General features: G+C 40.3%; 4 protein-coding genes across 5 annotated transcripts; 2 read left to right on the forward strand and 2 right to left on the reverse strand.

The window, feature by feature from the left end:
• Positions 1 to 2,090: 2,090 nt before the first annotated feature.
• Positions 2,091 to 11,438, forward strand: LOC5519487. 2 transcript variants are annotated; one of them, XM_001639325.3, is made up of 2 exons: positions 2,091 to 2,458; positions 9,736 to 11,438. In XM_001639325.3, the coding sequence occupies exons 1-2, from the start codon at positions 2,389 to 2,391 to the stop codon at positions 11,118 to 11,120; spliced, it is 1,455 nt and encodes a 484-aa protein (XP_001639375.1). In that variant the 5' UTR covers positions 2,091 to 2,388; the 3' UTR covers positions 11,121 to 11,438. The 2 variants fall into 2 exon arrangements, with proteins under 2 accessions (XP_001639375.1, XP_032220239.1); XM_032364348.2 differs by lacking the exon at positions 2,091 to 2,458 and adding an exon at positions 8,218 to 8,631.
• A 272-nt stretch (positions 11,439 to 11,710) lies between these two features.
• Positions 11,711 to 15,422, reverse strand: LOC5519554 (transmembrane protein with metallophosphoesterase domain). The gene is made up of 3 exons (XM_001639403.3): positions 14,610 to 15,422; positions 12,828 to 12,993; positions 11,711 to 12,419 (listed from the first exon to the last, which is right to left on the reverse strand). Exons 1-3 carry the CDS (start codon positions 15,406 to 15,408, stop codon positions 12,077 to 12,079), a joined length of 1,308 nt encoding a protein of 435 aa, XP_001639453.3. The 5' UTR covers positions 15,409 to 15,422; the 3' UTR covers positions 11,711 to 12,076.
• A 271-nt stretch (positions 15,423 to 15,693) lies between these two features.
• LOC125556746 (histone H4) lies at positions 15,694 to 16,447 on the reverse strand. Its single transcript, XM_048720709.1, has one exon. It carries the CDS (start codon positions 16,089 to 16,091, stop codon positions 15,780 to 15,782), a length of 312 nt encoding a protein of 103 aa, XP_048576666.1. The 5' UTR covers positions 16,092 to 16,447; the 3' UTR covers positions 15,694 to 15,779.
• Positions 16,448 to 16,553: 106 nt separating this feature from the next.
• Positions 16,554 to 17,078, forward strand: LOC5519555 (histone H3). Its single transcript, XM_001639326.3, has one exon. The coding sequence runs from the start codon at positions 16,594 to 16,596 to the stop codon at positions 17,002 to 17,004; it is 411 nt and encodes a 136-aa protein (XP_001639376.1). The 5' UTR covers positions 16,554 to 16,593; the 3' UTR covers positions 17,005 to 17,078.
• Positions 17,079 to 17,646: the final 568 nt, after the last annotated feature.

Genomic DNA, 17,646 nt, shown 5'->3' on the forward strand with positions numbered 1-17,646 from the left:
ATACTTAATAAGCGCTGTAATTATGCGCTCCTCCCACTGTCTTTTTGCTCTTATTCCTTTTTGCTCTTATTCCTTTTTTCAACGGCAAAATCGATGATTGCAATCATTTGTTGCAAAGTATAGGGACATGCGTCCCATCAGTTACCTTAGATAAAAGGAACTAAGATAAAAGGAAATAGCTTAATTTATCATGGTTACAATCTTAGATTACACCCCAAAAATTCGGAGGGGGGGGGGGGGTCGAAAAAAAAATGTTTTCGTTTTTTTCTATAACAGGAAAATCGAAAAAAAGATGATCTTTAAGTTTTTTTTTTGAAATATTGTTCCAAAATAAAAGAAAAAAGCTGCGAATATCATTTTTTGCGGTATCAAATTTTGTCTTTATATGGATGGTCATTCAAAAACGTCTATCCAGTTTTTTTTCTCGTTTTATTATTTTTTTTAACTTTACAAGATCCTAAGACCATGCGCGATTTCAACGTAATTGATTGTAAATGTACAGTTCTGACCTTCGCGGTTATTTAGCCTCTGCTACAATTATAACAATATATAAATAAATGTTGTTATTATCTCAATATTTTACCCCCCCTCTCCTCTGGAAATTCCTGGGCGTTTGAACCCCCCACCCCCGGAATTTCCAATCCTCTCAATGAGGGGGGGGGGGGGGGTATGGATATTTTCTGAAACTACACATTTAGGTTATCTACAGATGTCACGCAGGGCGGGGATGACGTACGCGCGACCCCCCCCCCCCCCCCGACCGCCAAGGACTGGGGCGGACATATATGTATATATAACTGCACACCCCCTTTCCCCCACAGCAAATCCTGGGTACGCGCCTGAGATTATGTGTTTCGTATACGAAATATATATTAGTGTTACTGCTTCCTTGTGATTTGAAACCTCTAAATATACACACCAAGAACCAGGATTTATCCATTAACACATGAATTCTTGAGAGTGTAAAAGGAGCGTGCCCAGGCCAGCGACACCTTCTTTTGTCACTGTCTCCTCCGAGCTGACAAGACCTCGCAGTCGCACTTTGAATAACAGCCTGAATAAAGAGCGATTGTAGAGTTTGACTCCAAAGTCCCGACTTTGGAGAATATTCTTTATCTTAAATCTGCCCTTTATGGATACGGAGATCTGTTAGAGATGTTGGCCGTTTTCATACTAGAGACGTGAGATTTCGTTTCCAAGATGGCGACGGTTTGTTCCACAGGAATCCCAAATCGACACGATGACCGAAATTAGTGTTGCTCTCGCTCGAGCAAAAAGCGAGACGAACTAAATGTCGTACAGACGACCTAAACGCTTCTGTCACGCAATGGGATCGTCTCCATCGCAATCGTTTCGACTTACAGTATGTCACGTTGTCTGTCACGCAAGACCAGGAGATTTTCTGACGGAGCAGCCTAGTCCCAGGCGTTCTTACCGAGTCTCCTGTGCTCGGAGGTGAACCGTGAGGTAGCCTGGGGGCAGGGTCGAGCTCACCCACGTCCTGTGACGTCACCTATAACCATCCACAGGAAACCCAACCACAGGAAACCCGATAAGAACTCGTGGGAACAGACTGCTGACGGAGTATGCTAGCCTCCTCCGCAAGCAACAACTCATAAAGAAAAGAAGGGAAAGAACGGGTTACCTGTGGCGAAATTGGTTCCGTTTCTTTGCCACAGGAAACCCAATCCTTTTTTTTCTCTTTTTCTCTTTCTGCTCTTTGAGATGCCTGTGTAGGAGGCTAGGAGTACGCCTTCATGTCGGGGCAAGTGCCCGTCGAGAGGTGATCATTCATCACACCTTGACCTGAACCCTGCTTCCATAGACTAAACAGCACTTCCGGTGTATACACAACCCAAACCGACTACGACTTATCATCAACATTTCCGGTTCATGGCAATTCACACATTTCCTGTCTATCTATAAAAAGCTGCGAAACATCAAAATAATAACAAATCACAGTATTTGCGTCTGTTAGATTGTTCCGAGCTGTGAACGGTGCGATCATTATTTCCAGGTCGCAATCTCGGGTTGTTGTCCCAGACATATCGGTGGCAAAAGCCTGTTGGGCGCTATCAGAACTAGAGCATCCACGCTCTAAAACTAATGAGACCTGATCACAGGTGAGACCTCAGAGATAGCTCATCCGAGATACGAGACATGCTTCTCACACCAAATGTTCTTAATATCCTTATCTCTCGCAAAAGAATACATCGTGACACCGAACACTTTAGCAGACCGGAAACACAGCTGTTATCCTCGCGCACGGAAACGAGGCTCTGGCAAGTTTATTTATTGGCGTAAGAATTGTCTGGTGGGCACAGGTAGTTCAACCGAGAGAACTATACGACGGCTGTACGAGCGCAAAGCTGGCTTGCGACTAGCATCATGCCGCGTTCATTTCTCGTCAAACGAGGGAAAAACGAGGAGGAGATAGTTCCAGACGGACAGCAGAATGGTAAGAAGTTGTGTATTTTGCACGTGTCTTGATCCGAGCTCCGAGATCTGTCTTAGCGCGTACTGTGAGGAAAGTCCTCAAGACGACGACGTTTACGGGATATTTTTCATTTAAAGCTCTCGCTGATATAATATAAAACCTTGCATATCCTGCGTTCTCGATTTTTATAATTAAACTATATTGCTTGCTTCGTTATCATTACCAAAATTCACTGTGGTTGTTTATGTAAATTCCTTTTATTGTTGAACAACTGAAATAATCACATTCGTAGATAATTTACTTTTCGGAAAGTGAGAAAACCATAAAGTGTGTGTTTAGAAATTTCTATAATGCTAGTTATTACTGATTTAAGGCTGTAAAGTAGATTTCACAGCAATGCGTGTAAAATCCCGCATGATTTACGAATCTTTTTTCCATGGACTGTAAAGTTTATATACACACACCTGGGAAAGCCAAGGCAGATGTTTGAAAGAAACTGAATCCGGGGGCAACGGGCTCTCATAAGCGAATTCACCGCTGTGACAGAAAAAAGATGTTTTCAAAACGAACTCCGTTGATGCAATCCTACAGTTTTCAATTAACGTGGGGGAGAAAAGTTTAATTTTAGTTGCAAACTTCACTCGTTTTTTTTTATCCAGCGTTTATATCAGCAAGAACCAGTTCATATAGTTTTTCAGGCCATAAATTAAAACGGCACGGACAAACAGATTAAATCTTAATTTTCACAGCTGTTTCAGAGAACAAACTAGTGTGTGCGCTAGAATTGTACTGCCAGTCCGTTCGGTTTGGAAATAAAGAAAGCAATCGTACGTGGCAGGTTTCACTTCCACAAAAATCCCTCATTTCTCAGCAAATGACGCTTTTTTGATCGCTTGATAGAATTGTTTCGACAGATGTGGGGCTCATTGGCGCCGGGTTATTCAAGATGCTGTTTTTCTTTTATTTATTTCAAGGCGAGCGCAAGATCAAGTTTTGCTTGCAGTAAAAACTCATAGGCCTCATATCACACCATCTGGGAGTCGAAAAATAGAGTCAAATGCAATTATACACATTAAAACCTAGTTCTAAAATACAAGATCGGATTACGTGTAGTCTTAGTCTCCTCCTACTAGAAAATTGCGCGGTTTCAGTTATTCAAGTATACATTGGAGTCCTGATAAAACTACTTTAGATAACTGTGGTAAACAAATTTCATCATGGCTGGGCACGGTAGCTAGCGCTCGGGGTGGTATTTAACGGCGAGATACGCAAGGCCTAAAGTGTGGGTTCTTCGAGACTAGATAACTGAGTAATGTAGTCTTATCTTCTTGGCTTCTGCTGCAATTAGGGTCCACCCTAAGTCCTAATGATACGGCCGCAAATACGTATAATTGTCTTCACTTGTTGTGAACCCTAATCTATCTTTGATGAAAAACAGAGCGCGCGAGACATTTCGCTAAAAAGCCTCTCGGAAACACTTTTTTCAGCGCTCGTGAAAGGCACGAGAAATAATAAAATTATTAATACCTTTTCTCTCTTTCGCACATTATCAGCTATGTTTGTAATCGTATTTTGGAAGCTAGAATGCTTTTACGATAAGTGAAAAAGCGACACCAAAAACGACAAAAGCTCTAGAGGCTTAAAATATCAGTATAGAAAACCTGTCATCGAAGGCGCATCCTCACAACCGTGTAATGAACATCTGGAGGTTTGAATAATAAACAATCATGTATGCTCCAAAGCAATGGCGGTAAATAGACCTAGATAAAAACGGAATTAACTGTATTTCCATCCCGTGAATTGCCAGGCCAACATTTGGTAAAGCCATTAAACAGCATCTGCGAATCCAGATGTTGTCTCTTTTAGAGCCGCCTTTCAACCTTCCCAAGATAGTCATCAAACATCTTTCAAACCTGCGTTTGATTTTTGCACTGCATCGTTTTAATCCCAAAGAGAATAGCTTTTAAATGCCGTATTCTCAGTGTATAGCTCTTGTTATTTTATGCGGTGTGAATTTAAGTGTTTTGTGCTATCATACAGTTCTTGGTAGCTACGTTTGTAGCGACCAGATGCAGTGGAAAGCTTTTTGGGGTTAAATTTGTACACCTGGCATTTCCGGAGAGCATAGAACAAGTTTTTTCCCCGCTGAAAACGTAAGTAAGTACGTTTTTGCATGACAGTAAAACGACATACAGATGGTGCCGAAAAGATTTTGGTAAACAAAAGTTAAGAGCTCGCTGGAAGGCATCTATGAATTCGCACTTCCACTTTGAGGGGAAACCGTTCGCGACATCTCTTTTTATATATCCAAGACGGATATTTGTTTTTTTTTGTTTTTCTATTTTAAAAGCACGATATTTCAGAAGCGCAGAAAATAGTCAAGCTTAAAACTAATGCGTTTATTTCGACATATTCTTTCTTAATCAAGCCCTTACGACGCGAACCAATATTTATAAGAGATTTTGGTAAACTCTGACATTATGAAAAAAAGTGTCAATATTTGTCTCCTTTGATATGCGTTATGGAAATATTCTATAGAGGAAAGTCTAGTGATTTTGCGTTATTGATTGGTTCGGTAATACTTCAAGTTCATTATTTTGGCCTATCATTTCACTCTATCGTGTACAGTATGTTAATTGCCTGTGTGTGGCGCATATTCGAATAAAAAAACAAACACTGATTCTAATAAAACAATAACAATTGTCTCTCGGGAGGGACAGAGTTAACAAGAAAACGGTTTTGTTTCATGTTTTGGACTTTCCTCGCGTTGTTTTATATTTCGCATGCAATGACTAGCTCCAGATGTTTATTATTGAAAACAGAAATGATGAAATTTTCCCGTGAGCCACCGCGCGTACAAAGGACCCTCTGCACCTGTGCGTCGTCACGGTGTCACGCGACTTTTGCATCCGTGTAACTAAGCAACTGTAGGCTCTAGCTGCCAATCTATGCAAGGTGCAAACAAGAGAGCTTACATAAGAGAATTTAGTCATTTACAGTACGCCATACGGATCCACATCTTTTCTCCTAATTTTAGCAATAAAACTTCTCCAGGGGCCGCTCAGCGCATTTCTGAATAGAAGGGGGGGGGGGGGGGGGGGTTGAAATTGTATTATTAACAATGGGGGCTGAACTACAAAGAATGTATGAAAAAGTTTATCAGCCCCCCCTTCCCATCTGTTCGGCCCCTGATAACATCTTTAACACAGTTATTGCTTCACATGTAACGTGTCACGAGCGAGGAGCGTATTTTTCTTTTTTCTGACCTTTGTCATTGTCACGGGGAATCATAAAGGCAAAAGGTTAGATTTTGAAGAGAAAAGTCAATAAACGGCTCCTAGCTCCTATTGAGCAAGCTACGGCGTTAGCCATTTACCGCTACGATTTATGTAAAAACATTTTCTCCCATCTAGTATTCTAATTGACAGATTGACCTTATGGTGAGGTTTTGGGTTGAGGCGAGGGAATTAAATTATCACCCCGTGTCCCCCCTGTCTATGAGTTTGTAAAATACGTATCCCCAAGGTCCTCGTCGGTCTGTATTCTCTTTTCAGCAAGTGTTGGTTCTCACTCCTTGGTTTATGAGTGCCCGCCATGGTGGCGAAATGCGAAGTGGGAAAAAGCAGCCATTTCCACCAGTTGTTTAAGCTGGAAGCTATTCGGTAATTTTCGATTGGTAAATTAAGTTAAAAAAAAACTGTTTTGAGATGGCTGTCTCTAGGTTACTTAATATAATTGGTCTTCCAATATTAAATGAAAACAAAAACAGCGTTGCTGATAAGGTTTTTTAACTTTCTTTTCCAATATCCCATGAGCCGTCCCAGCAGGGCGCTTAAAGCAAGTATAAAATAATCAAAATTGTTTTTATATGCCCTAGCCTTCTCAGTAGACATCCCAATCCTGAAGAAAGCGAGGGAAAAGAAAACAACTTATATTCTAATGGGACCAAGTGACGCAGGGGGAGGAGGAGAGAATTCTTTATCTCCGTCCCTCGGTCTCATTCCCCCAATCCCTAAATCCCCATACTCAGGAACCCAGATCTGACTGGAGATGCGGATGTCCTACTTGGATGAAAAAACTCTTTTACGTGCGTGTTGGATAATGCCTAGCTTTTACATTAACTTGATTATACGCCATCCATATGACTTAATCCATTTTGAATGATCTTTCCAAAAAAAAAAAACTTTTCGTGTCTGGTTAATTGCATGACCTATCATAATTTGTCTTTCCTGGGCGTTAAGCCAGTGAAACCATCCACGCTTCCATCGCAAATGACATATTAATAAAAATAAATAATTCACATAGCAAATGCCTCAAGCAACCTTTGGAAAAACTCGGAAAAAAAAGTGTTACCGTTGTTTATTATCATAAGCGCGTACTATGTTTGTTTATTCTTCAAGCAAACAAATTTATCGAATTGAATTCTAGGCTGCATGCTTGCATTTATTTTCACTAAGCCACCGTTATCTTGAGTTTTTATTTGTGGAGGTATTACAGTAAGAACAGAGATAAGTTGGTGATATTTAGGAAAGGAAATTTGACACTCGATCTCACGGTGGAATGATTTTACGATGAGATCACTCGGCATACAAAACTTCAAGTACCTTTCTTTTTCCCTCTGGAAAGTCTGAAAATGACTAAAAGAATTCTTTTCAGCTCGCATGAGTTTCTAGAGGCTTGAAGGATCTTTACGAACCAAAAGCCTTATTGTTTTATTTTCCATTTCTTTCCATATTCAGCCGTTTACTTAAGGGTTTGATAGATAAGAACATGAGGGTTGAGAATTCAAATGGTATATCCGGCATTCTAAGACAATGTCATAACGCATTTGGGTGCGATAATAACTATCCTAATACCCTGAATGACACAACGCTTTTATTAGCAAAGTATGACCCTTAGTGCAAACCTGTCATGTTAAGCTGGTTAGCACTTTGAAAGTATACGCACGCACATTTTTACTAATCACAAAAACATCGATTTTCCGCTCTTAAGTTTCCACTATTTATCTAGCTTTAGGTTGTACGTTAAATTGATTCATGAGGTATCATCATGAAATGTTTATTCTCACTTTAGCTTTTCAGAACAAACTCTTTAAATAATTGTATTGGCAAGCACAATTTAATTTTCCCTTTCAACGAACTCTTGATTTTTCTTCTCAGGAATAGTCTCCAAATATGTCATCATAATTTTGAATGGTGTTTGAAAATTTTTTGTTTCAATAACGGCACAATATGAGGAGGGAAAAGTCTTGCCATTGAGAAAGTATGAATGTTTAAACCTGTTAAAAACTGAGTCGACTGCGTGGTTCAGGAACACCCCTTTGTCTCACTTTAGCCAGCTGTGACTTACAGATTGAGGCGCCGACTTTTTCCATTAAAATCCTCAGCCCATAATCCCCCTCTGTTCTGAAGTTGAATAGCTCCATTTAATATAAATTATGATGTCAAGTTTGCCTAAAAGGAGCATGGCAAGTTTGCAAGCTGTCATTTAGCACTTCCATATTAAACATGCCGAGTTTTTTTAAAAGTTTTCCCTCCGGCATATTGCAATTATTAACGTGTTTAATGCTTCCTACCGTGGTAGAAATTGCCCTAAAAACTGCACAAAAATGCTTTTAAAGTATAAATAAAAGACGAATGAAGACATTGTTGAATCACCGCGTTGTTAAATTTTCTTTGGAAATCTTCACATGCCCTCTCGATTCGTCAACTTTCAAGCTTCCAGCTGTTCACAAACAATTAATGTTAATTGTATAAGCCATATGCACATTTAAATAGAAGGTCTTTTACTTTAGAGTCCGTTGCTATCTTTACATTTCAAGGTGCTTGATTTAATGCTCCCGAACGCCGGCTTTTCATTCGACTCAGTGACAAGGAGCTTTGGCAGGCAACGTCGCAGTCCTCTTTACCGCAAATTGTTTTTTTCCCGCTAAGTATAAGAGCCTACATCTGGTTCCGTAATACTATGAAAATAGCAGCTCATGTAAGAGTGATTTTCTGATAAAGAATTTGCCTTATAAGCGCTGGGCACAAGTATTTTCCAGTTGAAGATTTGATGAGCAGAGAACCGGGCTCTCCTTTAGAAGGAAATGATGAGTAGTGGCGAATCGCAGATGAACGCCTTTCCTGTTCGAGAATGGCGACTATCGACTACCTTCCCGACAACAAAACTGACTCAAACACCAACAAGGAATTGTAAGAAAAAATGTTATAATTGCTACGAAAGCACTTGTGGTTTATCAGGCTTTCGTTTATATTTTCAATTCAACAAGGCACGCGAGAACTTCTGCTTTGATAGATCCCACGCAGTTTGCGGCAATGGGGAAAATTAGAATATATGTTTTTTTTTTTGTTTCTATAATTGTGTTTCATTCTATGCGTGTGTGTTTTTAATACATCTGTGTGTGATTGTAGCTAGATTTGTGAGAAAAAAGAAAATAAGATTCACCAGTGTCTAGTTGTACTAAAAGTGCACTGCTGCGGCCTACAGGATAACATTTCAACTCTGATAAAATCACATACGACTTGTTTCACTTAGGGGGAGAGCTATCAAACAATTCAAGATTGTGGTTAAAGTTCTAGTGCAGGATCCTTAAAACGTCAAGGATTACGTGCTTTCAATGTTTAGTTGTCATTGCCCATTATTGAAAAAAGCTTTTACTTGTACCTGATATTGTTTTTAGTAATATGCGCTATGCCAATTGACATTCCCTCCTAATCTCGCCTCACAGGATTTTTCAGTGACCGACATTTTTTTTCTAGTGAATGTTGACATCGTAAATGAAAAAAAGGGAAGTGTTCAGCATTGCAATTATTGTTCATGATATTAGCATGTATAGATGGCAAAAAAAACGACAAATATTGATGTCGTGTAAACTTTGCAAGACTGATCTCGAGCGTTTTAAGGATTAAGGGCAAACTAGCGACCAACAACAACTGCCTAAATGATAGTTTTATTCTAGATAAGCTCACTTCATAATGCTCACTTGCGCAAACCCTTTTTAGGGTTAGTCAGGACCGAACAAATTTGATGATGGCTTTAATAATTTTTGTTGACTATTTTTTTTCTTGCTTTCGTATCATCACTCTTTTGAGAGCTTAAATTCCGCTCTTAAAATAAACACATAACTTGTGTAAGACTTGAGAAACAGCATATAAACCAAGTTTTTTTTGTTTGGCAATACGACCACGTAAACTCGCTGCCTTAGACGTGTTTCTCACTCATTTTCTTTCTATGTTAACGCATGTATTAACTGATATATTTTTTGTACTAATTGATAAATTGTTTCTTGTCCATAGACGTTAAAGTGAAGACAGAAGTTCTTATAGAAGATGCCGAGAGACACGCAGCACCAACAGCCAAGAATTGGTATATCAAGTATCACCCAGCCGTATCTCACCTCATCCCAGCCAAGCGCTGCGACATTCTGCAACACGCCAATGGGGGGTCTTGTTACCTCTGCAGCTGCCCCTACAGACCCCTTCCACACACCACGCCCAGCGAGGGGTGTATTAAATATGCACCAGGGGTGCCAATGGCAGTTCATGTTCAGGACACTAATGGTAATGTTTGCTATTGCAGCATGTGTCAACACAAGGTTGCACAACAAGTTGCTTGCAATTGTCCTAGTTGCTTGCAACTCAGACATTCCATGGTGACCCGGAATATACTATTGGAACAACATCAGGTTGCTAAAGCACCAATGTGTTGCAGTGTAGTGCACTGCAATCAGGCAATCGAGTTGCAACCAACATACCATCCCCTCTGTCACTGCGAGCAATGTGCTCAGAGGCAGAACATTATAACAAAGGAGACAGGAGCTCATGTCTATCATGTTCATAATAGAACTCATGTACATATTTCATCAGAGAGTTTTAGTCGAACAGAGGAGGGAAAACCTGATAATAAACTCAATGGGGAGGTGGACAGAAATGCGAATATAACTAACGCTACATTTGGTAATTCGGTTAAAGATCATGACACAGCTAAAGAAAGACTGAAAAGAAGAGTAATGCAGGATAATTCTGGGGAAAAACGGTTCAAACAGGATAACATAAATAATGTTAATATGGAAGAAGAGCTGGACTCAAAACCAGAGAGGGTCGCTACAAAGGATAGTACAAATGAAAATGAGAAAGATGCATCTCTAAAAATAGAAGGAGTTCTTGTGCAGGATGAACATGAAAGTGTTGCAGATGATGAAGAAATCGATGTTTGTGAGGAAATTAAAACAAGTCCTGCTGGAAAAAGTGTAGAAACAAGTTTCGAAAATAAATCTTGTCGTTCTGAGGCTAGTTCTCCTCTAAGCACAGAAACTGAAAAATCTGTGATTAAAGCAAGGAGGGGGAGGGGAGGAAGAGGACGTAGATACAATACAAGGCATGTCAACTCAAAAACTAAATCCTACGACTCAGACTTTGTAAACCCTACAGACAGCGAATGGAAACAGGAAAAAGATGTATGTGGTGAGGTGTCGAAAAATCGCCAGAAAACTAAACTCAACAGGCTTCTTGCTAATGAGCACGAGCGGCGCAGAGTGGCTCAGTTGAACGGTGCTTACCAAGACTTGAGGCAACTAATTCCAGGCTATCAATGTGATACTAAACTTCCAAAAATCAAAATCCTTAGATATGCTATCAACTACATAGCACACTTAGATAATATATTGTCTGATGATAACTAAATTTTTTACACTGCTTGTTATCGGACACAAACTTAAAAATGCGGTAATTGATTAAGCAGCTACCCTTGGAGCCAAAACAAGTGGCAACTAAATTGATGTTGCCCACTCAAGAAAGGCATATAATTTCAGCATATCACAGCAAAAAAAATACAACAAACAAAAAAATACTTCAGGACTTTGAATTGTACTTCTGAGTTAGACTCTATTTCCAGCCATTGCTAGGCCCCATCTGCCCCATTAATTGGCCCTTGTGCAATAGCAGGCTCACAACAACGAGCTGGGCATCATGCCTATTGCTGAGTATAATATTTTGCAGTTTAATGGGTTGCTGCGCATTAGTTTTACTGCCTGAGTAATCAGATTCATGTATACTACAAGATCACACAAATATAAATATTCTTAGGAGTCTAGTGTTGTTTTGAGAAAAATACAAACTACATAGGTTTCCCTACAGGTCTGTTTCGTGGTTGCCCACTCATCCCCTGATGAGTGGGCAACCACGAAACAGACCTGTAGGGAAACCTATGTAGTTTGTATTTTTCTCAAAACAACACTATACACCGCTCTACTTTCGAGTATTGAGCACTTTCTATGAAAGCCTTCAACCATCATTTTATTCTTAGGAGTCTGTATTTTGCTAGGGAACAAAACAAATTTCAATAACAAAATACAAAGCAGCAAGAATGACAATCAGCTCTATACAAGTTATGTTTTTTTCCTTCAATTTCAAATATTTGATAGACATTTTGAAAATGCTTCAATAAATATGTTTTCTGTGAAAATCACAATGTATCTGATAATAAAAAAAAATCTGACAATTTATACATATTGTGCAATACAGACATGACAATTGAAATCAAAGAAAGAATTATTACACTTTTGGTTGTTCATGAGACTTTCCATATTTGTGAAACATTTTACCCTGAGTTACTTCCACTTAATATAATTATATAATTCTATTGTACTATGGGTGTTGTTAAAAGTGTGATATGGGCAATTTCAGCATGTGACCACATCCGCATTGGCATACCCCAGTAGAACACCCCACTGCTCACATAGACATATGGCCCACGGCCATGCTTATAAAGGCCAGAGAAGTATGGCTGAAGAAACCAGTGCCACACGTGAAGAGGTGGCAATTGACCACCGTGCGTGTGTCCAGACAGTACCAAGCCAACCTGGTGCGTGTGATCCAGGGCCTGTTTGGCTGCTTTAGGCTGGTGCGCTAGTAGGATGGTGGCTGTGTGTGGTTTGATCCCTGCTAATGCTTTCTCCAGTTGCATACCATGATCCCCAGATCTAAATAACATCATGGAAAACGACACATGAGCAGGGGTTGATTTTAAGAACTTATCAGAGGTCACTAATGGCAATCTAAGAAGCTTTTACAGTGTTAGAGTCCTGGAGAGGATAAAATTGTATGTTGGATTCTCCCTTATTTGAGCAAAATTTTTGTTCCAGGAATGGAATTTGGATCTGTGAAAAAAAAAACATAGGGAAGACAGTAGGGGGGAAATGTGGCCAGGAAATAGAATTCAAAGCAAAACGTTATTATCATTGAGTCCCACACAAAAAATCTCCCAAGAAGATATTTTTTTTCAGATATTTTTTTTCAAAAAGGTTTCAGTACTTCAAATATTTCAAAACACAGTGCTCCTATAATGTGCATTTCCCATCTGGAAATTGGTACTCAACTCCCCACATTACCTAAAAAATTTCCCCTCTATATCATCAACACCAGCTAAACAGAGCATTGATGTATGCCTCTTCGGGTGATGAACTGTTGAGTGCGAGTTATGTAAAACTGTTATCCCCATGAAGGACAGCTCTTTCATCCAGTTGTCGACATCTCCAGTATAGTACTCGTGGTTACCTAAAATAAACATTTCATAGCCAGGGTTGACTGTGTAGAGTTTTACTGGATGGCAATAGACACATATTCCAGAAGGTTACCACAGATACTCATACTTTCTATCCATACTTAGCTGTCAACTCACCCACATTAGGTAAGTGTCACAAGATTTTGGACCTTATCACAAGCCTACTTTTTGTGTGAATTTTCATACATTCATTGGCTCTCTTGGCTTTTTTCATATATATATATATATATATATATATATATATATAAAATGATGGTTGAAGGCTTTCATAGAAGGTGCTCAATACTCGAAAGTAGAGCGGTGTATAGTGTTGGTTTGAGAAAAATACAAACTACATAGGTTTCCCTACAGGTCTGTTTCGTGGTTGCCCACTCATCAGGGGATTTAATGAGAATATTCCTACCATCGTATACATACTATTAACATTGAAATTTACATAATAATAGACTGATAGTTTTAGCTAAGGCGGCAAGAGGAACAATAGCGAGTTACATAAATATGCAGGGCGGAACGTGTGAAAAATTGATAGCGCGAAAATTTAACGGTGACGGGATTAACAGTTCAACTGCCGACAGAAAGACACCTGCCCTCTAGACGGAAACTGCCTACAGACATCTGTTATCTACCAAGCTACCGTAACTCGAAAAGACAACAACACCTCGGAAACATACGTCGGGCTCACTGAAAACAGCTTCAAGACCAGGTACAGAAACCACACCGCATCATTCCGACACGCCAAACACAGAAACTCCACCGAACTCAGCAAACACGTCTGGACTCTCAAGGACAACATGATTGAGTACTTTATTTCATGGCGCATTCTTTCTTCCCACTCCGCCTACAACAGTACCACTAAGCGTTGCAACCTCTGCCTCAAGGAAAAGCTGACGATCATCTGCCAACCCAAACTATCAACTCTAAATAAACGCAATGAACTCGTGTCCTCGTGCCGCCACAGAAACAAAGCCCTGCTACGAAACAATTAGGACTGTTAATCCCGTCACCGTTAAATTTTCGCGCTATCAATTTTTCACACGTTCCGCCCTGCATATTTATGTAACTCGCTATTGTTCCTCTTGCCGCCTTAGCTAAAACTATCAGTCTATTATTATGTAAATTTCAATGTTAATAGTATATATACGATGGTAGGAATATTCTCATTAAATCCCCTGATGAGTGGGCAACCACGAAACAGACCTGTAGGGAAACCTATGTAGTTTGTATTTTTCTCAAACCAACACTATATATATATATATATATATATATATATATACATACATACATATATGTTTATTTCACCTGATTTCACAAGATTTCTGTCCAAGTTAGGTTGACAGCTTTGTCTATCAATCATGAACAAAGTATCTTTATTCAAATATGTGTGATAGGACTCACTCAAGAATAATAAGCTGCTCAATTAAAATCACAATTGATCACTTTTAATTCTAATGTTTAGTAGCAACATGTGAGATTAATTATAGGACTGCAGAGCACTGTTTAAATGCCACTGAATACATAGGTCTGACTAGGGCAGAGTATAACCTATTCCCAAATCACTAATTATTTTTAGCATAGCCTGGCTCATTATTAAATCAAGTATCACCCTTACCTGTTACAAAATAAATTCCATACTTTGTTTTTAGCTTCATCAATGGCCTCAAAGCATGTCGTATCTGGAATACTGTTGCCTCAACAACATCTCCTGTTAGAACAACAATATCTGGTCGCAGTCTATTAGTTCTTCTGACAACTTCGTCTAGCATTGTTCTGCCCACGGTTTGACCAACATGGATATCTGATAAGTGAACCAGGGTAGTCCCATGGAATTCAACAGGCAGATTCTTCAATGGGACTTCCAGTGATCTAACACTTGGCTGTTTGTAACCGTTCCAGATGGAAAAGCCAGAAAGCGTAAATGATAACACAAGAACGATAAATATTTTTGGTCTAGGGCGCATTTCACGAACCCGAGTAATGCCAAAGAGATATCTATTGAGTGATGAGAATATCCACAGTGAAGTATCAAACACGACGTAGATCGTCCCAATTATTCCAGTTACTCCAAGACAAATAAAAGTCACCAGAGAAATCCACGCTGGTTCAATGCCTGCAAATATTGTACCAACAAACAAGCTGCATTGTGCAAGAATAAGAATCATGCCAACCAAATACATTAGCATTCTTGCTAAGAAGTTGGGTGACTTGAACAACGGAGGGCCAACACGGAGCCAAACAAATCGTGCAACAAAAAACAAGAAAGATTGCGATATGAGAAAGAACTGAGCTATTAGATAGCGGTACTTGGTCCTTTCGTCGATGTTAGTGAAGTATGTAGCGATCAGAGCAAGGACGTTCAAGCTTATGACCCCGCCAACCGCACATTGCGCTTTATCTAGTTCTACCGCCATGATAGATCGTTAAGACCGTGAGAAGCTTGGGCCCGGGATACGACCTTCACCTGTCGAGCGATATCGACTCACATCATCATCAAAATAAACAAATAATTATAACTTATTTCATCTTTTCCGTCAAAATTGCACCGATCTCTTACTAAGATTATAGCAATTTAAGCAAACATTCAAATATAGATTAGGCCTGCATGTAAGTTGTAATCGAAGGTGCGAATCGAAAAAATGTGTATATATTTTATTTTCCACACACCACTATATTTTTTCATGATTTATTTTATTTTGTGGGGTAAAGAAGCATTTGAACATGACTTTCGTGGCATGTGGTGGCTCCTAAAAGAGCCGTTGTTTGATGGAGTTGACTTGATACTCTAGCCGCCGAATCCGTACAGGGTTCGGCCTTGTCGCTTCAGAGCGTAGACCACGTCCATTGCGGTGACAGTCTTGCGCTTAGCGTGCTCGGTGTAGGTGACCGCATCACGGATAACGTTCTCAAGGAAGACTTTGAGAACGCCACGGGTCTCCTCGTAGATGAGGCCAGAGATTCGCTTGACTCCACCACGGCGGGCGAGACGGCGAATGGCAGGCTTGGTGATGCCCTGGATGTTATCCCGAAGGATCTTGCGATGACGCTTCGCGCCTCCCTTTCCTAGACCTTTTCCTCCTTTACCGCGACCAGACATGTTCAAAGTAGTTTATCTCTGAGTGAAGAATGGTGTCTTGATGAAGGCGCTTGTTTATATATCCTCTCTAAAGGCGGGAAAATTATTCAAACTGACACATAAATGGCTTTCGTCCATGATTGGCTCGACATTTCGATCCGACATTGTTGCACTAACCAAGCTCGCCAAAGTTTGACAGTGAAGTCTGTAGAAAGGTCCTGACTAAACTATAATTTTACTACACAAACAGATGCTTCATCATTGGATCTATCAATTTCTTGAGTTTGGGCTTGTTATTTGACCGAAAAGATTGCTTTTGAATCGAACAAAGTTTGAAGAGCTTGAAGATTTTACAAATTTGAGCTTCCGCGGGATCGTAATTTAGCCAATCAGGGCTCTCTTTAGTGAAACCGAACCAATCAGAGCGCGATCTTATTGGACCAATAAGGTGATCCCGTGGCTAGTATAAATTCTCGAACTCGTTACAGACAAGTATCTTCAGCATTTGGAAACTCACAGCAATATGGCTCGTACCAAGCAAACCGCCCGTAAATCTACCGGAGGAAAGGCTCCCCGTAAACAGCTCGCCACCAAGGCAGCACGTAAAAGTGCTCCCGCCACCGGTGGAGTAAAGAAGCCTCATCGTTACAGGCCCGGTACCGTCGCTCTCCGAGAGATCCGTCGCTACCAGAAGTCGACCGAGCTTCTGATCCGCAAGCTGCCCTTCCAGCGTCTGGTCCGTGAGATCGCTCAGGACTTCAAGACCGACCTGCGCTTCCAGAGCTCCGCCGTGATGGCTCTTCAGGAGGCTAGCGAGGCTTATCTCGTTGGTCTGTTTGAGGACACCAACTTGTGCGCCATCCACGCCAAGCGAGTCACCATCATGCCCAAGGACATCCAGCTTGCCCGCCGCATCCGTGGCGAGAGAGCGTAAACAGTTCCTCTCAGGAACACAACAAAACGGCTCTTTTAGGAGCCACCACATGCAATAAAGTCAAACCTACATCATCTTTTTCGCAATTACATATGACAGAAGTTTTTGTGTTGATACATCTCCATGTTGTTGTCAAAGGTTTTGCGCGGGAAAACAGACACACGAGCACCTTAAAACTTCGATTTCTATCATTCTACAACCTTGAAGAAAAAAATGGCGACACCAGATAAACAAAATGACTTGGCGAACTTCTCGCAAACATTTTATTTATGTAGGCGATTTAAGCTAACGGCGCGCTAAAATGAACGCTGTCGCAAATTCAAATCAAAGCCACCACCTCTCTAACAGTCTTGTCATCTGCTTTTAATATTTACCCTCAAAAAGGCATTTCCTCCTTACCTAATACCACACCAGACTATGAAAGGTGTTTTCCACAAATCAAACTATTTTCCCGCCATTTTGTTATTATAAGGTCTCGCAGATTTCGCAATGGGCTTCGATATACTTATTTAGGGAGTTTATTCTGCAATGGTTTTGGCGAGAATTAAAACCGCCTTTTGACAGTTGAAGGAAAATGTTAAAGCAGGCTCGACGGAACTGACTGCTTCCTCATGGCTGCCGACAAACGAATTCGAAAATTTA

This window comes from Nematostella vectensis, chromosome 13 (genome assembly GCF_932526225.1).
Source record: "Nematostella vectensis chromosome 13, jaNemVect1.1, whole genome shotgun sequence".
Lineage (NCBI taxonomy): Eukaryota > Metazoa > Cnidaria > Anthozoa > Actiniaria > Edwardsiidae > Nematostella > Nematostella vectensis.